The sequence below is a fragment of the Oncorhynchus tshawytscha genome, linkage group LG33 (genome assembly GCF_018296145.1).
Source record: "Oncorhynchus tshawytscha isolate Ot180627B linkage group LG33, Otsh_v2.0, whole genome shotgun sequence".
Lineage (NCBI taxonomy): Eukaryota > Metazoa > Chordata > Actinopteri > Salmoniformes > Salmonidae > Oncorhynchus > Oncorhynchus tshawytscha.
In genome coordinates, this window is record NC_056461.1 from 14,852,946 (window position 1) to 14,871,264 (window position 18,319).

General features: G+C 41.4%; 1 protein-coding gene across 3 annotated transcripts in view; it reads right to left on the reverse strand.

Annotated features, from left to right (window-relative positions):
* Window positions 1-1,588: 1,588 nt before the first annotated feature.
* Window positions 1,589-18,319, reverse strand: part of LOC112215015 (muskelin) — a 36,912-nt gene continuing 20,181 nt past the window's right edge. For all 3 annotated transcript variants that reach the window (XM_042311139.1, XM_042311138.1, XM_042311137.1), the window contains exons 13-18: window positions 8,081-8,228; window positions 7,172-7,286; window positions 5,467-5,606; window positions 5,010-5,112; window positions 4,707-4,761; window positions 1,589-4,355 (exon numbers count right to left, since the gene is read on the reverse strand). In XM_042311139.1, the coding sequence (XP_042167073.1) occupies window positions 4,234-4,355; window positions 4,707-4,761; window positions 5,010-5,112; window positions 5,467-5,606; window positions 7,172-7,286; window positions 8,081-8,228 (683 nt within the window). In that variant the 3' untranslated portion in view covers window positions 1,589-4,233. The remainder of the gene's footprint in view (window positions 4,356-4,706; window positions 4,762-5,009; window positions 5,113-5,466; window positions 5,607-7,171; window positions 7,287-8,080; window positions 8,229-18,319) is intronic.

Consider the following 18,319-nt stretch of genomic DNA (forward strand, 5'->3'; position numbering starts at 1 on the left):
GATGAACGTACTTTGGTGCGAAAATTATATCTACAGTAAAACAAGTCCAATATCGACATAACCTGAAAGGCCACTCAGCAAGGAAGAAGCCACTGCTCCAAAACCACCATAAAAAAAAGCCAGACTACAGTTTGCAACTGCACATGGGGACAAAGATCATACTTTTTGGAGAAATGTCCTCTGGTCTGATGAAATAAAAATAGAACTGTTTGGCCATAATGACCATTGTTATGTTTGGAGGAAAAAGAGGCTTGCAAGCCAAAGAACACCATCCCAACCGTGAAGCACGGGGGTGGCAGCATCATGTTGTGGGGGTGCTTTGCTGCAGGAGGGTCTGGTGCACTTCACAAAATAGATGGCATCACGAGGGAAAATGTTGTGGATATATTGATGCAACATCTCAAGACATCAGTCAGGAAGTTAACGCTTGGTCGTAAATGGATCTTCCAAATGGACAATGACCCCGAACATACTTCCAAAGTTGTGGCAAAATGGCTTAAGGACAACAAAGTCAAGGTATTGGTCATCACAAAGCCCCGATCTCAATCCCATAGAAAACTTGTGGGCAGAACTGAAAAAGCATGTGCGAGCAAGGTCTACATCCTGACTCAGTTACACCAGCTCTGTCAGGAGGAATGGGCCAAATTCACCCAACTTATTGTGGGAAGCTTGTGGAAGGCTACCCAAAACATTTGACCCAAGTCAAACAATTTAAAGGCAATGCTACCAAACACTAATTGAGTGTATGTAAACTTCTGACCCACTGGGAATGTGATGAAAGAAATAAAAGCTGAAATAAATCATTCTCTACTATTATTGACATTTCACATTCTTAAAATAAAGTGGTGATCCTAACTTAGCTAAGGCAGGGAATTTTTTACTACGATTGTATGTCAGGAATTGTGGAAAACTGAGTTTAAATGTATTTGGCTATGGTGTATGTAAAATTCTGACTTCAACTGTACATATTTTATTGTTTGCTGATGTTAACGTTGTGTGGTAATTTGTTAAACACCAGGGATGACTTGTTACATAGGCCTCTGCACATTTTCATTTTTGTTTGTTACCATTTTGTTGTCAAATCAACTGAATAGAAATGTATTTAAATATCCAATATGTGATTCTGGCAAAACATATTCAAATTCATGTAGAATTCACATGGACACAATAATTCAATTATATTTAAGCTGTAAAATCAACCAACACCAAAACAATCCACCACTTATTCTACACATTCCTATGTACTGTTTGTCATTAGTTATTGTGTACAGTCACTCACTCGTATTAGATATCTTTAACTTTTACACCAAAGTATTTAGCAGTTATTGTATATATTTATGGTTTGTTTGCTGATGAAGCCAAACAACAGGGGGTCTGACACACTGGAAGCTGTGCCTCATCTATCATGACCAGGGCAGCCATGTTTTCTTATACCAATAAAGATTTGCCAATAAAAACACTTATTTCAAACATGTGTTGTATTTTTTATAACTTTTCACCAATGGTAAATTGATGAAACAATCAAAATGCAAAATGTATAGTTGCATCCCAACTGGTTACAAACAAATCAAAAGACCGGAGTCATTTATTTATGAAAACCTGAACAAAATACAATCTTTATTCGTTATGTACATTACATACAATGCAATTCTACAATAGGCTCTCTACAGATTCACGTTATCCACAGAGTAGTGCTCATTCACGCACTCTAGAGTACTCCACATACTCCTGAGTCCCAGTTGGGGAGAAAAGGGGGCAGATGAAGAAAATAACATTCCATCATTTTCTGAAAATTATAATTTCCTTCCCCTCCCCAAAATAAGAAAAATAATTACTTGGCATTGTGTTATATATATATATATATAAATTCTTTTCTTCCAGAGGTGCCTCTTTATTTCATGTTTTCTTAAGTGTATTTTTTCTGACAAAGAAACTAATGCAAACATCGCAAAAGTCTGTGATAATGACCATAAACGAGTCCTTCCTAAATAACGGGTTTTACTACAAAGCTATGATGGTAAGTATGACACTCCTTTCTCTCTGGATCTCAGGTCAGAGAGCTAATATTTATTTTAGGTTAATATGATGGCAGCAGAAGACATACAATAGCAAACAGACACAAACAAGCACACAAACTAGTTAAGCTCACACACTGTAAGCAGACAGGTGTGTGCACCGTGCACACAAGCAGCAAACGCACACAGCACTGACGGATTCAAATTAAGCCAATACTGATTACTGAGGATATGAGTGCAAATGAACAGAGAAATCGGATCTGATCACTCATCTTCTAACAATTAGAGCAGATGTCTTCATGTGTATGCCTGTATGAAGAAACCAGATGTAATGAATCTATTGGGACGTAGTGTACAATCTGCCAATTTGATTAGGATTTTGATCAAGGAATTATAAGGATCTAACAAGAAAAAATCTCTAAAGTTTGACTACCACCCTTGACAGGAGTCAAGCACTAAGTGTTTGTCTCCTTGAATGTGAATAGTCCCTCCATCTCTGGTTATCTGATAGTGGAGTTGATTGATCTCAAAACAAAGGGGATGGATATTTCACAGACTCCATAGGCCTTTGCCTAGAGTGTACTCTGCATACTGTACAGCTGTCTCAGAAAAATGCTAAATATATAGACAATACACACAATGTAATGGAAGACTAGGCTGCTACTATTCTTGAGAAGGAGGGGAAAGGGGATCACTTCAATCATCTCTCCTACTGAGATTAATGGAAGAACAATATGAGGCAAATGTTTGTATTATGTTACACAGGTGGACTAGACAAAATACCCTGGCGATCTGAGACAAACACACATATTGACGGACACACACGCCAGCTATATTAAAGGGCATCCTCAGTTCCAGCATAATGATTATGAACCAATCAAAAACATTTCTTGTACATCAAAACTTTGGCTGGAGCCACAAGACAGATACCATTTGCTAACTTGGTGTTTAGAGATCACTTGTGAATGCTCCTATCGCCTTATTCTGAGTAAGAATGAAATCTAGTGTTCTGTATTTCTTTAGGTTAGAATTGAAGAATGTCTAGTCATCACTGTTTGCATAAGAAACAGAGAGAACACAGTAATCAGGCCATAGCTGCAGGGGGAGACTGGGCGCTCTCTCAATGAAAGCAATCATTCATTCTTCCTTTACCCATAAAATAAACTCCCATCGTCAAAGGAAGATACATCCCAGTCAATGAGATCATGCGAGTATAGATGTGTGTTTGTACATACAAAAATCTCCCTCTGATACAGCAGGAACATCATTTTGCAGTTCTTACAAGATGGAGTTTTGAGTTTAAAAATAATAACGTTCATACTTGGAAACTACATTTCCCAACATGCCTCAGTGACAGATCCATGATTACATCACACTAAAGCTACAGTAGCCATTACCAGAATCACAAGCTTTTGACAACTTGACAATGTTTTCCCCCAAACCCATGATTGATTTTTTTTTTTACATCGATAGGATTTAAATTGACATATATATTGTCTCTTAGGATCATTATTCTATTGTTTCTATATAACAAAATTAACATTTTGACACGTAGTGTGTAACAGCATGGCCGTCATAATTATAAATATGGGGTATATAATATGGCACCAATAATACAGGCAGAGCAAGCAAAAATCATGAGCTTGGTTGAAGGTATATTCAGCGTACAATGTGCTAACAGGGTGTCATTAAGTAACACAACTACTTTCACAAGCAGGTTTGTGTGCGTGAGTGTCAGAGAGAGACAGATGCAAGGCAGAGTGGAAAATAAGAGGAAGAGAGACTCCTCCTTGATCTAACAGGCTACTAATGCCAAACAAACTCAAAACGCAGCACGTAAAAGCATCATGTGAACCTCACAAATCAAATGAGTTGACACAGAAGATATGTTTGGCAGAGTTCTGGGTTATTTTAAACTGATAAATCAGTTTATTCAGCAAAGACCATCAGGCCCGGGGGAGTTTGTTTTTTATTTTATTTTTCCACACAGTGACATTCAGTATCAACCCCTTTAAATCGCAAGTGGTCTGACCCTCATTTCCCCTTTTAGTTCAGTTCCGCTGTTGAAGAACCAACGTCCTAAAGAGGGGGTCAGTCCGCGAGCAGAGCACCCCTGAATTTGGAAGGGTCAAGTGTAGAAAAATATGAAGTTTGGCTTTGGGCCAGCCAATCAGTCTTATTGGCATATGGTGGTGGTGCGTAGGGTTCTGGGGCGGGGCTAGAGTGTGATGAGGTCAACGAGGTTACCCTTGGGCGGGGTCATGCTGTCCGGGAAGAAGTTGACGAGCGTGTCAAAGAGCTGCGTGCGCTGGGCATACGTCTGGTCCACGTCTGAGAAACCTGAGAGAAGGAGGGGGAGATGAGCGTGGGAGGGAGTGTGACAGAAGGGAAGAACGGAGAGGGGAAGAGGGATGGAAAGGAATAAAGAGAGCGGGAAAGAAGGACAAGAGAAGGTGAAGGGGGAGAGAGTGGGAGGAAGAAAAGACTCACTTCAATTGCTCCACAGGAAGTCATATGAGCTCATAAAGGTCACATACGCGCTCAAAACGTTCATGTGGGAGGATCAAAATGAAAGTACGTCAGAAAGAATGGCTGAAGGGGGAAAAAGGAGGAGAGAATAATCCTTCCGTTCATTGGTTTTCATCTACTGTGTGTCCAGTGAAGTATGCAGATAACACAGCAGGCTCTTACCCAGAGGGATGAAGTCAGAGCTGGACTTGAAGAGAGCCGAGGGCAGGAGCTGGAACTGAACAGTCACATCGGAACACAACCTCTCAGTCACTGAACACTAACGCAACACCGCCAACAAATACACTGCCATTTCACTCCTGAGTAACTATGGTAATAATATCAAAACAATGAACATCAACAGACAGGCTTTGCATGTTACATTCTCAAATCATTTAATCCGTTTACTTGATCTAAAAGCAGTTTAATAAATAAAACTGCACAACGTGCAGGTACCCCTCTCCCCATCAGTCAACCCTCCCTCACCTCTTTGGTCTCGTCAGGGTTGGTGTGGTCCACGGTCAGAGAGAGGTCGTTCTGCAGGTACTTCAGAGCATTCAGAGGCTCCGACTGGGCCTTCTCCTCAAACCTAAAAAAAACAACACAAAAAAAAAACAAAACACACACACACACACACACACACACACACAAACAGATCTTCAGGAATACCTACAGAGAGCTAGAGGAAATCGTTTAGCCTAACCTACAGAAACTCTGTACCACACAAGGTGAAAAGATCACTGCAAAGACTGCAAAATGAGCGAGGGGAAAACCCTTCCCTACAATGGCAAGACATGGCCACTAGGTGGAATCAGTGTCAAAGCAGAACCCAAAACTAGAATTGTGTCATAACTCCTATACATTTGTATCCACCGTTTTGCTATATGGTACACAGAGGTTACGGTTCAGTTCCAGGTGTATAGTCCATTCTCTGGTTGTGTACCTGTACTTCCTGATTAGGTATCTGCAGTGTCGGAGCAGGTACTCCTTGGAGGGGCGACACAGCTTGAGGGACCAGAAGTCATCCAGACGCATCTTAGGAGAGCACGACTTCCCTGGGTTCCCTCCAAACAGGTAGTGTACCTGGACACAAAGAGGATATATTCGATATTATCCATCAATACCCTCAAAACTGCAGCTGGTCTCAGATCATAATGATATCCTGAAACAGTATTTAATTAAGACTTTTGTGCCCTTATGCTTATAGCATTTTGTAGAAGTGTGTGTGTGTGTCCATGTTCTTCACTGACATGCTGCTTGTTATATTGATGTACAGTGGGACAAAAAAGTATTTAGTCAGCCACCAATTGTGCAAGTTCTCCCACTTAAAAAAATGAGACCTGTAATTTTCATCATAGGTACACTTCAACTATGACAGACAAAATGAGAAGAAAAAAAATCCAGAAAATCACATTGTAGGATTCTTAATGAATTTATTTGCAAATTATGGTGTAAAATAAGTATTTGGTCACCTACAAACAAGCAAGATCTGGCTCTCAGACCTGTAACTTCTTCTTTAAGAGGCTCCTCTGTCCTCCACTCGTTACCTGTATTAATGGCACCTGTTTGAACTTGTTATCAGTATAAAAGACACCTGTCCACAACCTCAAACAGTCACACTCCAAACTCCACTATGGCCAAGACCAAAGAGCTATCAAAGGACACCAGAAACAAAATTGTAGACCTGCACCAGGCTGGGAAGACTGAATCTGCAATAGGTAAGCAGCTTGGTTTGAAGAAATCAACTGTGGGAGCAATTATTAGGAAATGGAAGACCTACAAGACCACTGATAATCTCCCTCGATCTGGGGCTCCACGCAAGATCTCACCCCGTGGGGTCAAAATGATCACAAGAACGGTGAGCAAAAACCCCAGAACCACACGGGGGGACCTAGTGAATGACCTGCAGAGAGCTGGGACCAAATTAACAAATCCTACCATCAGCAAGGGCATTGAAGATGAAACGTGGCTGGGTCTTTCAGCATGACAATGATCCCAAACACACCGCCCGGGCAACGAAGGAGTGGCTTCGTAAGAAGCATTTCAAGGTCCTGGAGTGGCCTAGCCAGTCTCCAGATCTCAACCCCAAAGAAAATCTTTGGAGGGAGTTGAAAGTCCGTGTTGCCCAGCAACAGCCCCAAAACAAATCACTGCTCTAGAGGAGATCTGCATGGAGGAATGGGCCAAAATACCAGCAACAGTGTGTGAAAACCTTGTGAAGATTTACAGAAAACATTTGACCTCGGTCATTGCCAATAAAGGGTATATAACAAAGTATTGAGATAAACTTTTGTTTTTGACCAAATACTTATTTTCCACCATAATTTGCAAATAAATTAATTAAAAATCCTACAATGTGATTTTCTTTTCTCATTTTGCCTGTCATAGTTGAAGTGTACCTATGATGAAAATGACAGGCCTCTCATCTTTTTAAGTGGGAGAACTTGCACAATTGGTGGCTGACTAAATACTTTTTTGCCCCACTATCTTGGTCTGGTTGATGTCATGTGTCTGTCTGAAACTGATGTGTTGATGCTGCTGTCTTCGTTCAGGTCTCTCTTGAAAAATAAATGTTCTCAACCAGACTAATCTGGTTAAATAAAGGTCCACATTTTTTTTTTAAGCATGTGTGCGCGCGTGTGTGTGACCTTGTGCATTTCATCATAGACCAGCTGGTGTGCGAAGCGTGGACAGGGCTCCTCCTCCTGCAGAGCCTTACTGGGGTTCTCCTTCACCGCCTGGTCATTCTTATACACACACGACCTGCAGCGTGCAGGGGCGGGCGGGCGGGCGGGCGCACACACACACACACACACAGTACAACAAGTTAGTACGCACATAGCCTTAACCCTGAAGAGGAACATCCATTGTGTTTCTGTACCTTAAAAAGGAAACACGCCCACACACCCTGAAGCAAATATTGGAACACACTTCTAGACAGCCTCCTACGGAGAAACACACACACAGCTTGAGCCGTTACATTGACTTAATTTACTGAACACTCAGTAAAAAGAAGGACTGGAGAAAGCAGTGTACCGGAAACAGCAGCAGGCAGCACTGACAGCCTGTTCTCTCACAAGCACTGTTTCAACTGACCAAATTAGCTAGGCCAGAACAAAGACTTTCTCCATGAAGGTGCAGAGGTACAACACACACACCCTCTGAAACACACCCTCTGAAAGAACATTTAGTTCTCTTTTGAAGGGCAGAGAGATTATGAAACTCACTTTCAGGTCAGGAAAGCCTTTGAAATAGGATGTTACTGGTTGACGATTGTATCAAAGTGTCTTACTGTGTGCGTTTGCTGGTGTGTGGGCGTGTTCAACTACACTTGTGGGGACCAAAAGTCTCCACAAGAACAGTAAACAAACATTTTGTTTGTCCCCACAAGATCAAATGCTATTTCTAGGGGGTTTTGGGTTAAGGTTAGAATTAGGTTTAGGAGCTAGGGTTAGTTTTAGGGTTAGGAGCTAGGGTTAGGGAAAATATGTGAATGGGACTGCAATGTGTGTGTCCAAATGGTTAGTTATACAAGACTGTGTGTGTGTGATTCGTACCAGTTGTTGCGTGCGATGTCGTAGATCCAGAATGAGTTACGGACGTTCTCTTCTCGTTTGTCCTTGTCCTTGCTGAGGCCAGACAGGACGTGGATCTCATTCAGCTCTGGGTCTATGGTGGCCCTTTGGGTAAAGCCCGTCATCGGCACTGTGGGACAAACACACATCAGAGAGAGGTTTAAAACATAGATTGATGCTTCTGAGAACACCGAGAGATAATAGCAGGCTACATTGAGATAACACACACACACACAGAGAGAGAATAGCAGGCTACATTGAGATAACACACACACACAGAGAGAGAATAGCAGGCTACATTGAGATAACACACACACAGAGAGAGAATAGCAGGCTACATTGAGATAACACACACACACAGAGAGAGAATAGCAGGCTACATTGAGATAACACACACACAGAGAGAGAATAGCAGGCTACATTGAGATAACACACACCGAGAGATAATAGCAGGCTACATTGAGATAACACACACACACAGAGAGAGAATAGCAGGCTACATTGAGATAACACACACACAGAGAGAGAATAGCAGGCTACATTGAGATAACACACACACCGAGAGATAATAGCAGGCTACATTGAGATAACACACACACCGAGAGATAATAGCAGGCTACATTGAGATAACACACACACAGAGAGAGAATAGCAGGCTACATTGAGATAACACACACACCGAGAGATAATAGCAGGCTACATTGAGATAACACAGAGAGAGAATGGCAGGGATTCAGCATTTTTCCTGGTCACAGAATTCTGGGCTCTATGGTTATTTAACGCTATCGCACATTTTTTCCATCAGAGGCCACGATTAAAAGACTTGAGAGAAATGGGATAGACCACAAAAGCAAAAGACTGCTCACATGGCAACGAAATTCTCTGGAAACAAACAGGACACAATGCAAATGTATGTTTGTTTTTCTACGGATTTGCATTACTGACAGAACAGGATGTGTTTGCGGTCACAGTGTAAAACAGTATGCAACTATCCATATGCATGTTGTTTTACCCCGATTTACGTACATTGCTTGTCTAAAGCAATCCCCTGATTGCACATGATGCGTTTGTGGTCATGACACGTCACAGTGTATACAGTATGCTCCTATTCATATGTATAGCGCACATATAGGCCAAGTACTTCTGTTTGTGGTCATCGGCTGCTTATTCGTCACGTGTTTCAGTACTTGTAAGTAAGAAGCAGGTATAAGCTTTCGCAATGACTTCATAGTGTATCAAATCTATGTGGGTCGTTACCCTGGCAATGATAGTAAGAACAGTGTCAAAACAAAGAAGAGGTGTTGTGCTGGGAGGACATTTTTTAAATCACTTAGTACTTGAACGAATACATTTTTATGGAACCCACCATATGCTTTCAAGGAAAATTAGGACCATTTCTCAAACAAGGTCCATAGACAGTTTGCCAAACAGCACACAACATGAATTATGCGACAACGTCCTGTTCCAAGACATTAAGCTAGGCATTAACTTTTGGATAAATAACACAGGCCCCTAGGTCAACCAGCCTGTGTAACTTGAGTAGAGATTAGACTGTTTTAGAGAATCAACAAAACAAAGAAGTTTATTTGAATAACAAGAAAAAATCCACCAGAAGGACAGAGCCACTAGACTGTGCTCTGCCCTTCAGACATAGGGTGCTATTTGGGATGAAAGCTAACACATATGCAGTGTACTACTTTAGACCAGGGCCCATGTGAGTCCCAAATGGCACCCTAACCCATATGCAGTGCACTACTTTTGACCAGGGCCCATGTGAATCCCAAATGGCACCCTAACACATATGCAGTGCACTACTTTTGACCAAAAGCTATGGGCCCTGTTCAATAGTACACAATATAGGGAATAGGGTGCCATTTGGGATAGATATAGAGCTTATTAGAGCACAGTTCTAAAATGGAAATGAACAGGAAGATGTTTCTGTGGTACTGGAGCAGAACACAGAGCAGTTGTGGCAGCGATAAACATTAGAGAATGATTACAAGAGCACTGTTTGGGCTTGCTACTTCCTTCCTGCCAAAATACATTCTGTTCTTTCTCGCTCCATCTCTCCTGTTCTTTTGCTCTCGCTTGCTCATTCTGCATCTTTCGGCTTCTCCCTTACTCGCTCTCCCTTTCGGCCTCTTCGCTCCCTCTCTTTCTACTTCTGCCTCCCTCCAACTTCCCTCCCCATCTCTCGTTCTTGCAGGATGACACAGATGCGAGAGGCACACAGACAGAGGTCCTATTAATACTCTGCCATCATCACGCCAGTCCAGTCCAGCTCTGCCCATCCAGAGATCTTAGACAATCTGTTTCAGGACAACAAGCATCTCTTTCTCTCTCTGCTGCCCTGTGCCTTTTAATGAGCTGCACTGAAAAGTCTGTCACGTCACTTTAATAGAGGAACCATGAGATGGTATCTCCTACAGCCATCTACTGCATCTGAAACCCCAGATTCTATTAAGATTCTTTAGTGTAAGGGTAGATGAAGATATGTGATGGGGAGTTCCGTAAAGGTAGTATCACTGAGTCACCATCTTGAGGGGAAAAAGACAGATTAGGCTACACACAAAGCATCAGCTGATAGCGACTAAACGGAGTGCAACGTTGCGATTTGCTCAGGTTAGCATACAGACTGCGTGTGTGTGTGTGTGTGTGTGTGTGTGTGTGTAGGGTTGCAAAGGGAGGGTACATTACTGGAAACTTTCTAAGTTCACCAGCAAACTACCAGAATTTTGTTATCTTTCAAGGATGTAATTTATCACAAGACATGTACAGGCCCTTTTGAGTACTTCAGATTATCACAGGTGTCTAATCATCTCTGGCCCCCTGTGCGGCCTTTTATCACATGTAAAATATATGAAATAATGAACAAGATGATTTTTACAAAAACTATTGAATGACAAAGCTGTAAAACAATCCTAAATATAAACTTAGTGAATACCATTGGTGTTTAATTTGTATGTGTGAACAAAAACACACAAACAAAGCTCTGAAAGAAATTAAGAAACCACTGCAAAATTATCAGTTTCTCTAGTTTTACTAATTATAGGTATGTGTTTGGGTAAAATGAACATTTTTGTTCTATTCTATAAAACTACTGACATTTTTCCCAAATAAAAAAATGGTAATTTAGAGCATTTATTTGCAGAAAATAACTGGTCAAAATAACAAAAAAGACGCAGTGTTGTCAGACCTCGAATGATCAGGGGGTGCTTCAGCAAGGCTGGAATCGGTCAGATGTGTCTTTGTGAAGGATGCATGAATCAAGCCACGTACCAGGTTGTCCTAGAAGAAAACGTGCTTCCTTCTGATCTTACAATGTTCCCCATCTCTGAGGATTGTTTTTTTTCCAGCAGGACAATGCTCCATGGCACACAGCCAGGTCAATCAAGGTGTGGATGGAGGACCACCAGATCAAGACCCTGTCATGGCCAGCCCAGTCTCCAGACCTGAACCCCATTGAAAACCTCTGGAATGTGATCAAGATGGATGGTCACAAGCCATCAAAAAAAGCAGAGCTGATTGAATTTTTGCTCCAGGAGTGGCATAAAGTCACCCAACATCAATGTGAAAGACTGGTGGAGAGCATGCCAAGACGCATGAAAGCTGTGAATGAAAATCAGGGTTATTCCATCAAATGTTGATTTTCTAAAACATTGAGTATTGTGTTTAAAAATGAATATGAACTTATTTTCTTTGCATTATTTGAGGTCTGACAACACTGCATCTTTTTTGTTATTTTGACCAGTTGTCATTTTCAGCAAATAAATGCTCTAAATGTCAATAGTTTATAAAACAAAAACGTTCATTTTACCCAAACACATGCCTATAAATAGTAAAATCAGAGAAACTAATAATTTTGCAGTGGTCTCTTAATTTTTCCCAGAGCTTTAGGAACAACAGTTCAAACGTTTGGGGTCACTTAGAAATGTCAATTTTTTATACATTAAAATAACAAAATGACAAAGGACAAAATGGCACCGTAGAGAGAACACGGTGTTTCACGAGCTCTCGTGGCATTCGTAAATTTATATTCTTACATTAATCTCCTAGCTTGAAAAAGTGGTAGAATTGGCTAAATAAGTTACCATATAATGAGTCTTGACGACTATTTCGCAAAAATCTCCGACAACATGCCCAATAGAACTACTAAGAAGTCGACCAAAACCACCACCCCTGTGGATGTGCATGAGGAGCTAGCTAACGTTAGCGAAGCTAACACCATTGCGGATCCAGGCACAATGGACCTGATGATTCAAAAGATGACTGATAACATTACTAAAGTGATCGATGCTAAGATAAGAACGGTCTTGGAAGCAATAGCAGGCCATTCAGCTGAAATACAGAGGGTTGTGAAACGTGTTGGTGAGGCGGAAGGAAGAATTGCTGCAGTGGAAACTTCAACTACATCTATGGACGCTAAGATAAAAGCACTTGAGAAACAGGTGCGCGAAATGGCGGAGCACATTGACGACTTGGATAATTGAGGACGCAGATGCAATATTCGTGTTGTGGGACTTCCGGAAAATTCTGAAGGGACACGTTCAGTAAAATTCTTTGAGGAATGGATCCCTGGCTTCCTACAAATGGACACTAAGGCTGGTCGTGTGAAGCTGGACAGAGCCCATCGCTCTCAAGCACCGATACCCGGTCCCAATCAGCGCCCACAGCCGGTGGTTATAAAGTTCCACAACTTCACCGACAAGCAGCGCGTCATGGATGCGGCTAGAAAAATCGTCTCTGATGGTAGTCAACATAAAGGTCCAAAGGTCTCGTTCTTCAATGATTATTCCACAGCGGTTGTACGAAGACGCAAAGCGTTTGATGAGGCGAAGGCTCGACTCAGGAGAATGAAGATGGACTACGCACTGTTGTACCCGGCCACATTGAAGATTATGGTCAACGGATCACCTAACAAGCTCTACACACCTGAAGAGGCTGCTGCGTTTATTGACTCTCGGGTAAATAACTTTAAGCTGCACCTCCACAGCATTGGATAACTTTGTTTATTTTTGGTTGAATCTGATCATGAAACAGTGGTGTGAGTCCTCACGTACTCCGGCTCAGTAATATTCGTATATTTATGATTTTTCTTGCTAAAGTAATAGCCGCTATACAGTGCCTTGCGAAAGTATTCGGCCCCCTTGAACTTTGCGACCTTTTGCCACATTTCAGGCTTCAAACATAAAGATATAAAACTGTATTTTTTTTGTGAAGAATCAACAACAAGTGGGACACAATCATGAAGTGGAACGACATTTATTGGATATTTCAAACTTTTTTAACAAATCAAAAACTGAAAAATTGGGCGTGTAAAATTATTCAGCCCCTTTACTTTCAGTACAGCAAACTCTCTCCAGAAGTTCAGTGAGGATCTCTGAATGATCCAATGTTGACCTAAATGACTAATGATGATAAATACAATCCACCTGTGTGTAATCAAGTCTCCGTATAAATGCACCTGCACTGTGATAGTCTCAGAGGTCCGTTAAAAGCGCAGAGAGCATCATGAAGAACAAGGAACACACCAGGCAGGTCCGAGATACTGTTGTGAAGAAGTTTAAAGCCGGATTTGGATACAAAAAGATTTCCCAAGCTTTAAACATCCCAAGGAGCACTGTGCAAGCGATAATATTGAAATGGAAGGAGTATCAGACCACTGCAAATCTACCAAGACCTGGCCGTCCCTCTAAACTTTCAGCTCATACAAGGAGAAGACTGATCAGAGATGTAGCCAAGAGGCCCATGATCACTCTGGATGAACTGCAGAGATCTACAGCTGAGGTGGGAGACTCTGTCCATAGGACAACAATCAGTCGTATATTGCACAAATCTGGCCTTTATGGAAGAGTGGCAAGAAGAAAGCCATTTCTTAAAGATATCCATAAAAAGTGTTGTTTAAAGTTTGCCACAAGCCACCTGGGAGACACACCAAACATGTGGAAGAAGGTGCTCTGGTCAGATGAAACCAAAATGGAACTTTTTGGCAACAATGCAAAACGTTATGTTTGGCGTAAAAGCAACACAGCTCATCACCCTGAACACACCATCCCCACTGTCAAACATGGTGGTGGCAGCATCATGGTTTGGGCCTGCTTTTCTTCAGCAGGGACAGGGAAGATGGTTAAAATTGATGGTAAGATGGATGGAGCCAAATACAGGACCATTCTGGAAGAAAACCTGATGGAGTCTGCAAAAGACCTGAGACTGGGACGGAGATTTGTCTTCCAACAAGACAATGATCCAAAACATAAAGCAAAATCTACAATGGAATGGTTCAAAAATAAACATATCCAGGTGTTAGAATGGCCAAGTCAAAGTCCAGACCTGAATCCAATCGAGAATCTGTGGAAAGAACTGAAAACTGCTGTTCACAAATGCTCTCCACCCAACCTCACTGAGCTCGAGCTGTTTTGCAAGGAGGAATGGGAAAAAATGTCAGTCTCTCGATGTGCAAAACTGATAGAGACATACCCCAAGCGACTTACAGCTGTAATCGCAGCAAAAGGTGGCGCTACAAAGTATTAACTTAAGGGGGCTGAATAATTTTGCACGCCCAATTTTTCAGTTTTTGATTTGTTAAAGTTTGAAATATCCAATAAATGTCGTTCCACTTCATGATTGTGTCCCACTTGTTGTTGATTCTTCACAAAAAAATACAGTTTTATATCTTTATGTTTGAAGCCTGAAATGTGGCAAAAGGTCGCAAAGTTCAAGGGGGCCGAATACTTTCGCAGGGCACTGTAGCTCAGGCTGAGATATGTGTGAATCCACATTGGTGCCCGGGCTTGGTTTTAGGTGGAAGAGCCTCAATCTTCTTCTATTGATTTTATTTTCCATACATATAAAGGATGAGGCTATTGAGCGGCAATGCGGACTTAAGAGTCTACATTGGAGAGTTGAAATCCCCTGCATGTTAGCTAGTGGGAAAACCCCCTTTTGGATCTTTACATGTTTAATTTTTGGGTTTAGTATAGTTCGAGTTCAGGGTTCATATCGTTTATTTATGCTCAGTGAGATAGAGGAGAGTTCAACACATGGAAAAAGGTACCACCCCACTTTTACAGTAGGATCCAGTCTGGATATTGAATGGTCAAGATGCAATGGCAGGTAACAGACCGTGTATGTACATGGAACATTAGAGGGAGCCATAACCCCATTAAAAGGAAGAAGGTACTGTCTTTTTTGAATAAAGAAAATATTGATATTGCCCTGTTGCAAGAAACTCATTTGGATGATAAGGAGCACCTGAAATTACAACAAGGGGGGGGGTTTGGTCAAGTGTTTGTCTCATCATTTACATCCAGAAGTAGAGGTGTAGCAATTCTGGTGAAAAAGAACTTACTACTTAAGGTCTTGAATTGTGTGAAAGATAATTTTGGTCGCTTTGTTATAATTAATGGTACTTTACAAGGGCAGAACATTTCCATAATGAATATTTCCCCTAATCACCCCCCTGATTTCCTAACTAAGGTATTTCTAGACTTTTCAGAATTAAACTCGGACACTGCAGTGGTTGGAGGAGATTTTAACTGCTTGTTGAACCCCCTTATTGATAAGTTTCTCAGCGGTATAGCTTCACTCTCTCCTCAAGCTAAGTCACTTAAAGCTATTTGTGATGATCTGGGGTATGCGGATGTCTGGAGAGCTTTTCATCCCTCCAACAGAGAGTTCACTTTTTTCTCTGCACCTCATGAATGTCAGACTAGAATAGATTATGCCCAGGACGTCATATCTGCCCTGGACGTTGCAGTCGGTTTTATCCACTAGGATAGGAAGCATAGTCATATCTGATCATGCTGAGGTGATCCTGGACATAAAACTCAATGGGGAATTCAATCGGTCAAGACATTGGAGGGTGAACACAACCATTCTTAAAGACCATACATTCACATCATATTTTATTACAGAGTTTAAAGCATTTTTCTCTATTAACTCTCAATCAACAGATAACCCCTCGCTCCTTTGGGAGACCTGTAAAGCGTATGCCAGGGGTCTGATTATGTCATACACAGCTACTAAGAGACGGAAAAAGCGGGAAAAGCAAAAAATGTTAGAGGGTGAATTAGGAACTAAAGAGAAGGACTACATTAAACGCCCACTCCTGCCCTATTAATGGAAATATCAGTCATTAGATCAACGTTAGACTCTCTCCTAACACAGGACGCTGAAAAGAAAATAAGATTTGTCAGGCAAAAGCTATATGAACATGGCGATAAGCCAGGAAAGTACTTGGCATACCTAGCTAAAAAGAGGGCTGACTCTCAGTTAATTGCTACTATTACTGATTCTGATGGTAATCATTTATATGAAAATAAATTGATAAGTGACTCATTTAAGAAATTTTATACAAACCTTTATGACTCAGAACTGCCAAAGGATGCACCCAAATTAATGGAGAACTTCTTTTGGAAGATTGAGCTCCCTACTATCTCACTATCTCAATGCCCCTATTCCCAAGGAAGAGATAATGTTCGCAATTAAGAATCTGCAAAATGGTAAGGCCCCAGGACCAGACGGGTTTTGTAGTGAGTTCTATAAAGAGTTCCATGGCCTGATCCTTGAGCCATTGCGTGATATGTTTAACCACTCATTTTCAAATGACCAACTCCCTCAAACGCTGAGAGAAGCCAACATTTCACTTATTCTCAAAAAGGGAAAATGTCCAGAGTCTTGTTCCTCGTACAGACCAATTTCCCTTCTGAATGTGGATAGAAAATTGCTTTCTAAAATTCTAGCCACAAGATTAGAGGACTCACTGCCACTAATTGTGAAAGGAGACCAAACTGGCTTCGTTAGGGGCCGTAAGTCATGCAACAAAGTCAGGCGGCTTCTTAATGTAATTCAAGCCTACCAACAAAGTGCTGTGGATGGTCTTGTGCTCTCCCTAGATGCTGAGAAAGCATTTGATCGTGTGGAGTGGTCTTACCTATTATTTGCTCTAAATACATTTGGTCTGGGGGACAACTTTATAAAATGGGTGAAAGTTTTATATGATGATCCTCAGGCTGCTGTCCTTACTAATGGGCTAAGGTCAAATAGCTTCTCTATACACAGAGGTACCAGACAGGGCTGTCCTTTATCCCCCCTCTTTGCACTCGTTATGGAACCACTGGCCGAGGCCATCAGGGTAACGCCTGCTATACAGGGGCTGCTCATTGGTGATGTTCACCATAAAATAAGCTTGTATGCTGATGATGTCCTGATATTCATCTCTAGTCCCGAGACTTCAATTACATCTCTTATTAATATTATTGAATTATTCAGCAAATTCTCAGGCTACAAGATTAACCTTACTAAGTCAGAGGCTATGCCACTTGGTAGCCTACACTCTGTACCTAATAATTCTCCCCCTTCCCTTTTAAATGGTCTCCCTCAGGTTTCATGTATCTGGGTATATTTGTAACTCCTAAATTCCAGCTAATGTACAAAGCCAATTTTGTTCCCTTGTTTGATACAATAAGACAGGATCTGGAGCGCTGGAACTCTCTCCCGATTTCTTGGTTGGGTAGAATATCCCTCTTGAAAATTAACATTTTACCTAGACTACTTTACCCAATCCAAATGATCCTAGTATTACTCTCCAATAAGGTAATAAAGGATGTAAATGGATGGCTAAGTTCCTTTATATGGAGTAAACGCAAGCCAAGACTTAAGATAGCAATATTGCAGCTGCCAAGTTCTATGGGCGGCTTGGACCTGCCCAATATCAGGTTCTATCAATGGTGTGCCCACCTTTGTTATATTTCTGACTGGATCACAAATGATGACTCCTCTATTTGGTTAGACATTGAGACTTCTCTTTCAAAATACCCCTTACAGGATCTTTTATTTTTCAGAAGTTTCAAGTCTGTAGAAGATCACTGCAATAATCCCGTTACACTTAACACACTCAAAGTATGGAGGTCAGTTCAACGCTTCCTGGGAAGGTCCAAACTAACCTCTGCTCTTACCCCAATTCTTAACAACCCAGATTTCAGTCCAGGATTGCTGGATGATGGCTTTAACTTATGGCTTAATAAGGGCATACGCAGGCTAAATGACTTATTTGCAGATAAGATTTTGTTGTCATTTGAGCAGATGGTCGAGAAATATCGACTCCCAAAGCAGGACTTTTCCCGCTTCCTACAAGTAAGACATTATGTTCTGAAGAGCACCACCTTAATTGGTAACCTAGATGTGTGTCATTGAAAGAATGCTTTTTTTCCCACAAAGGAA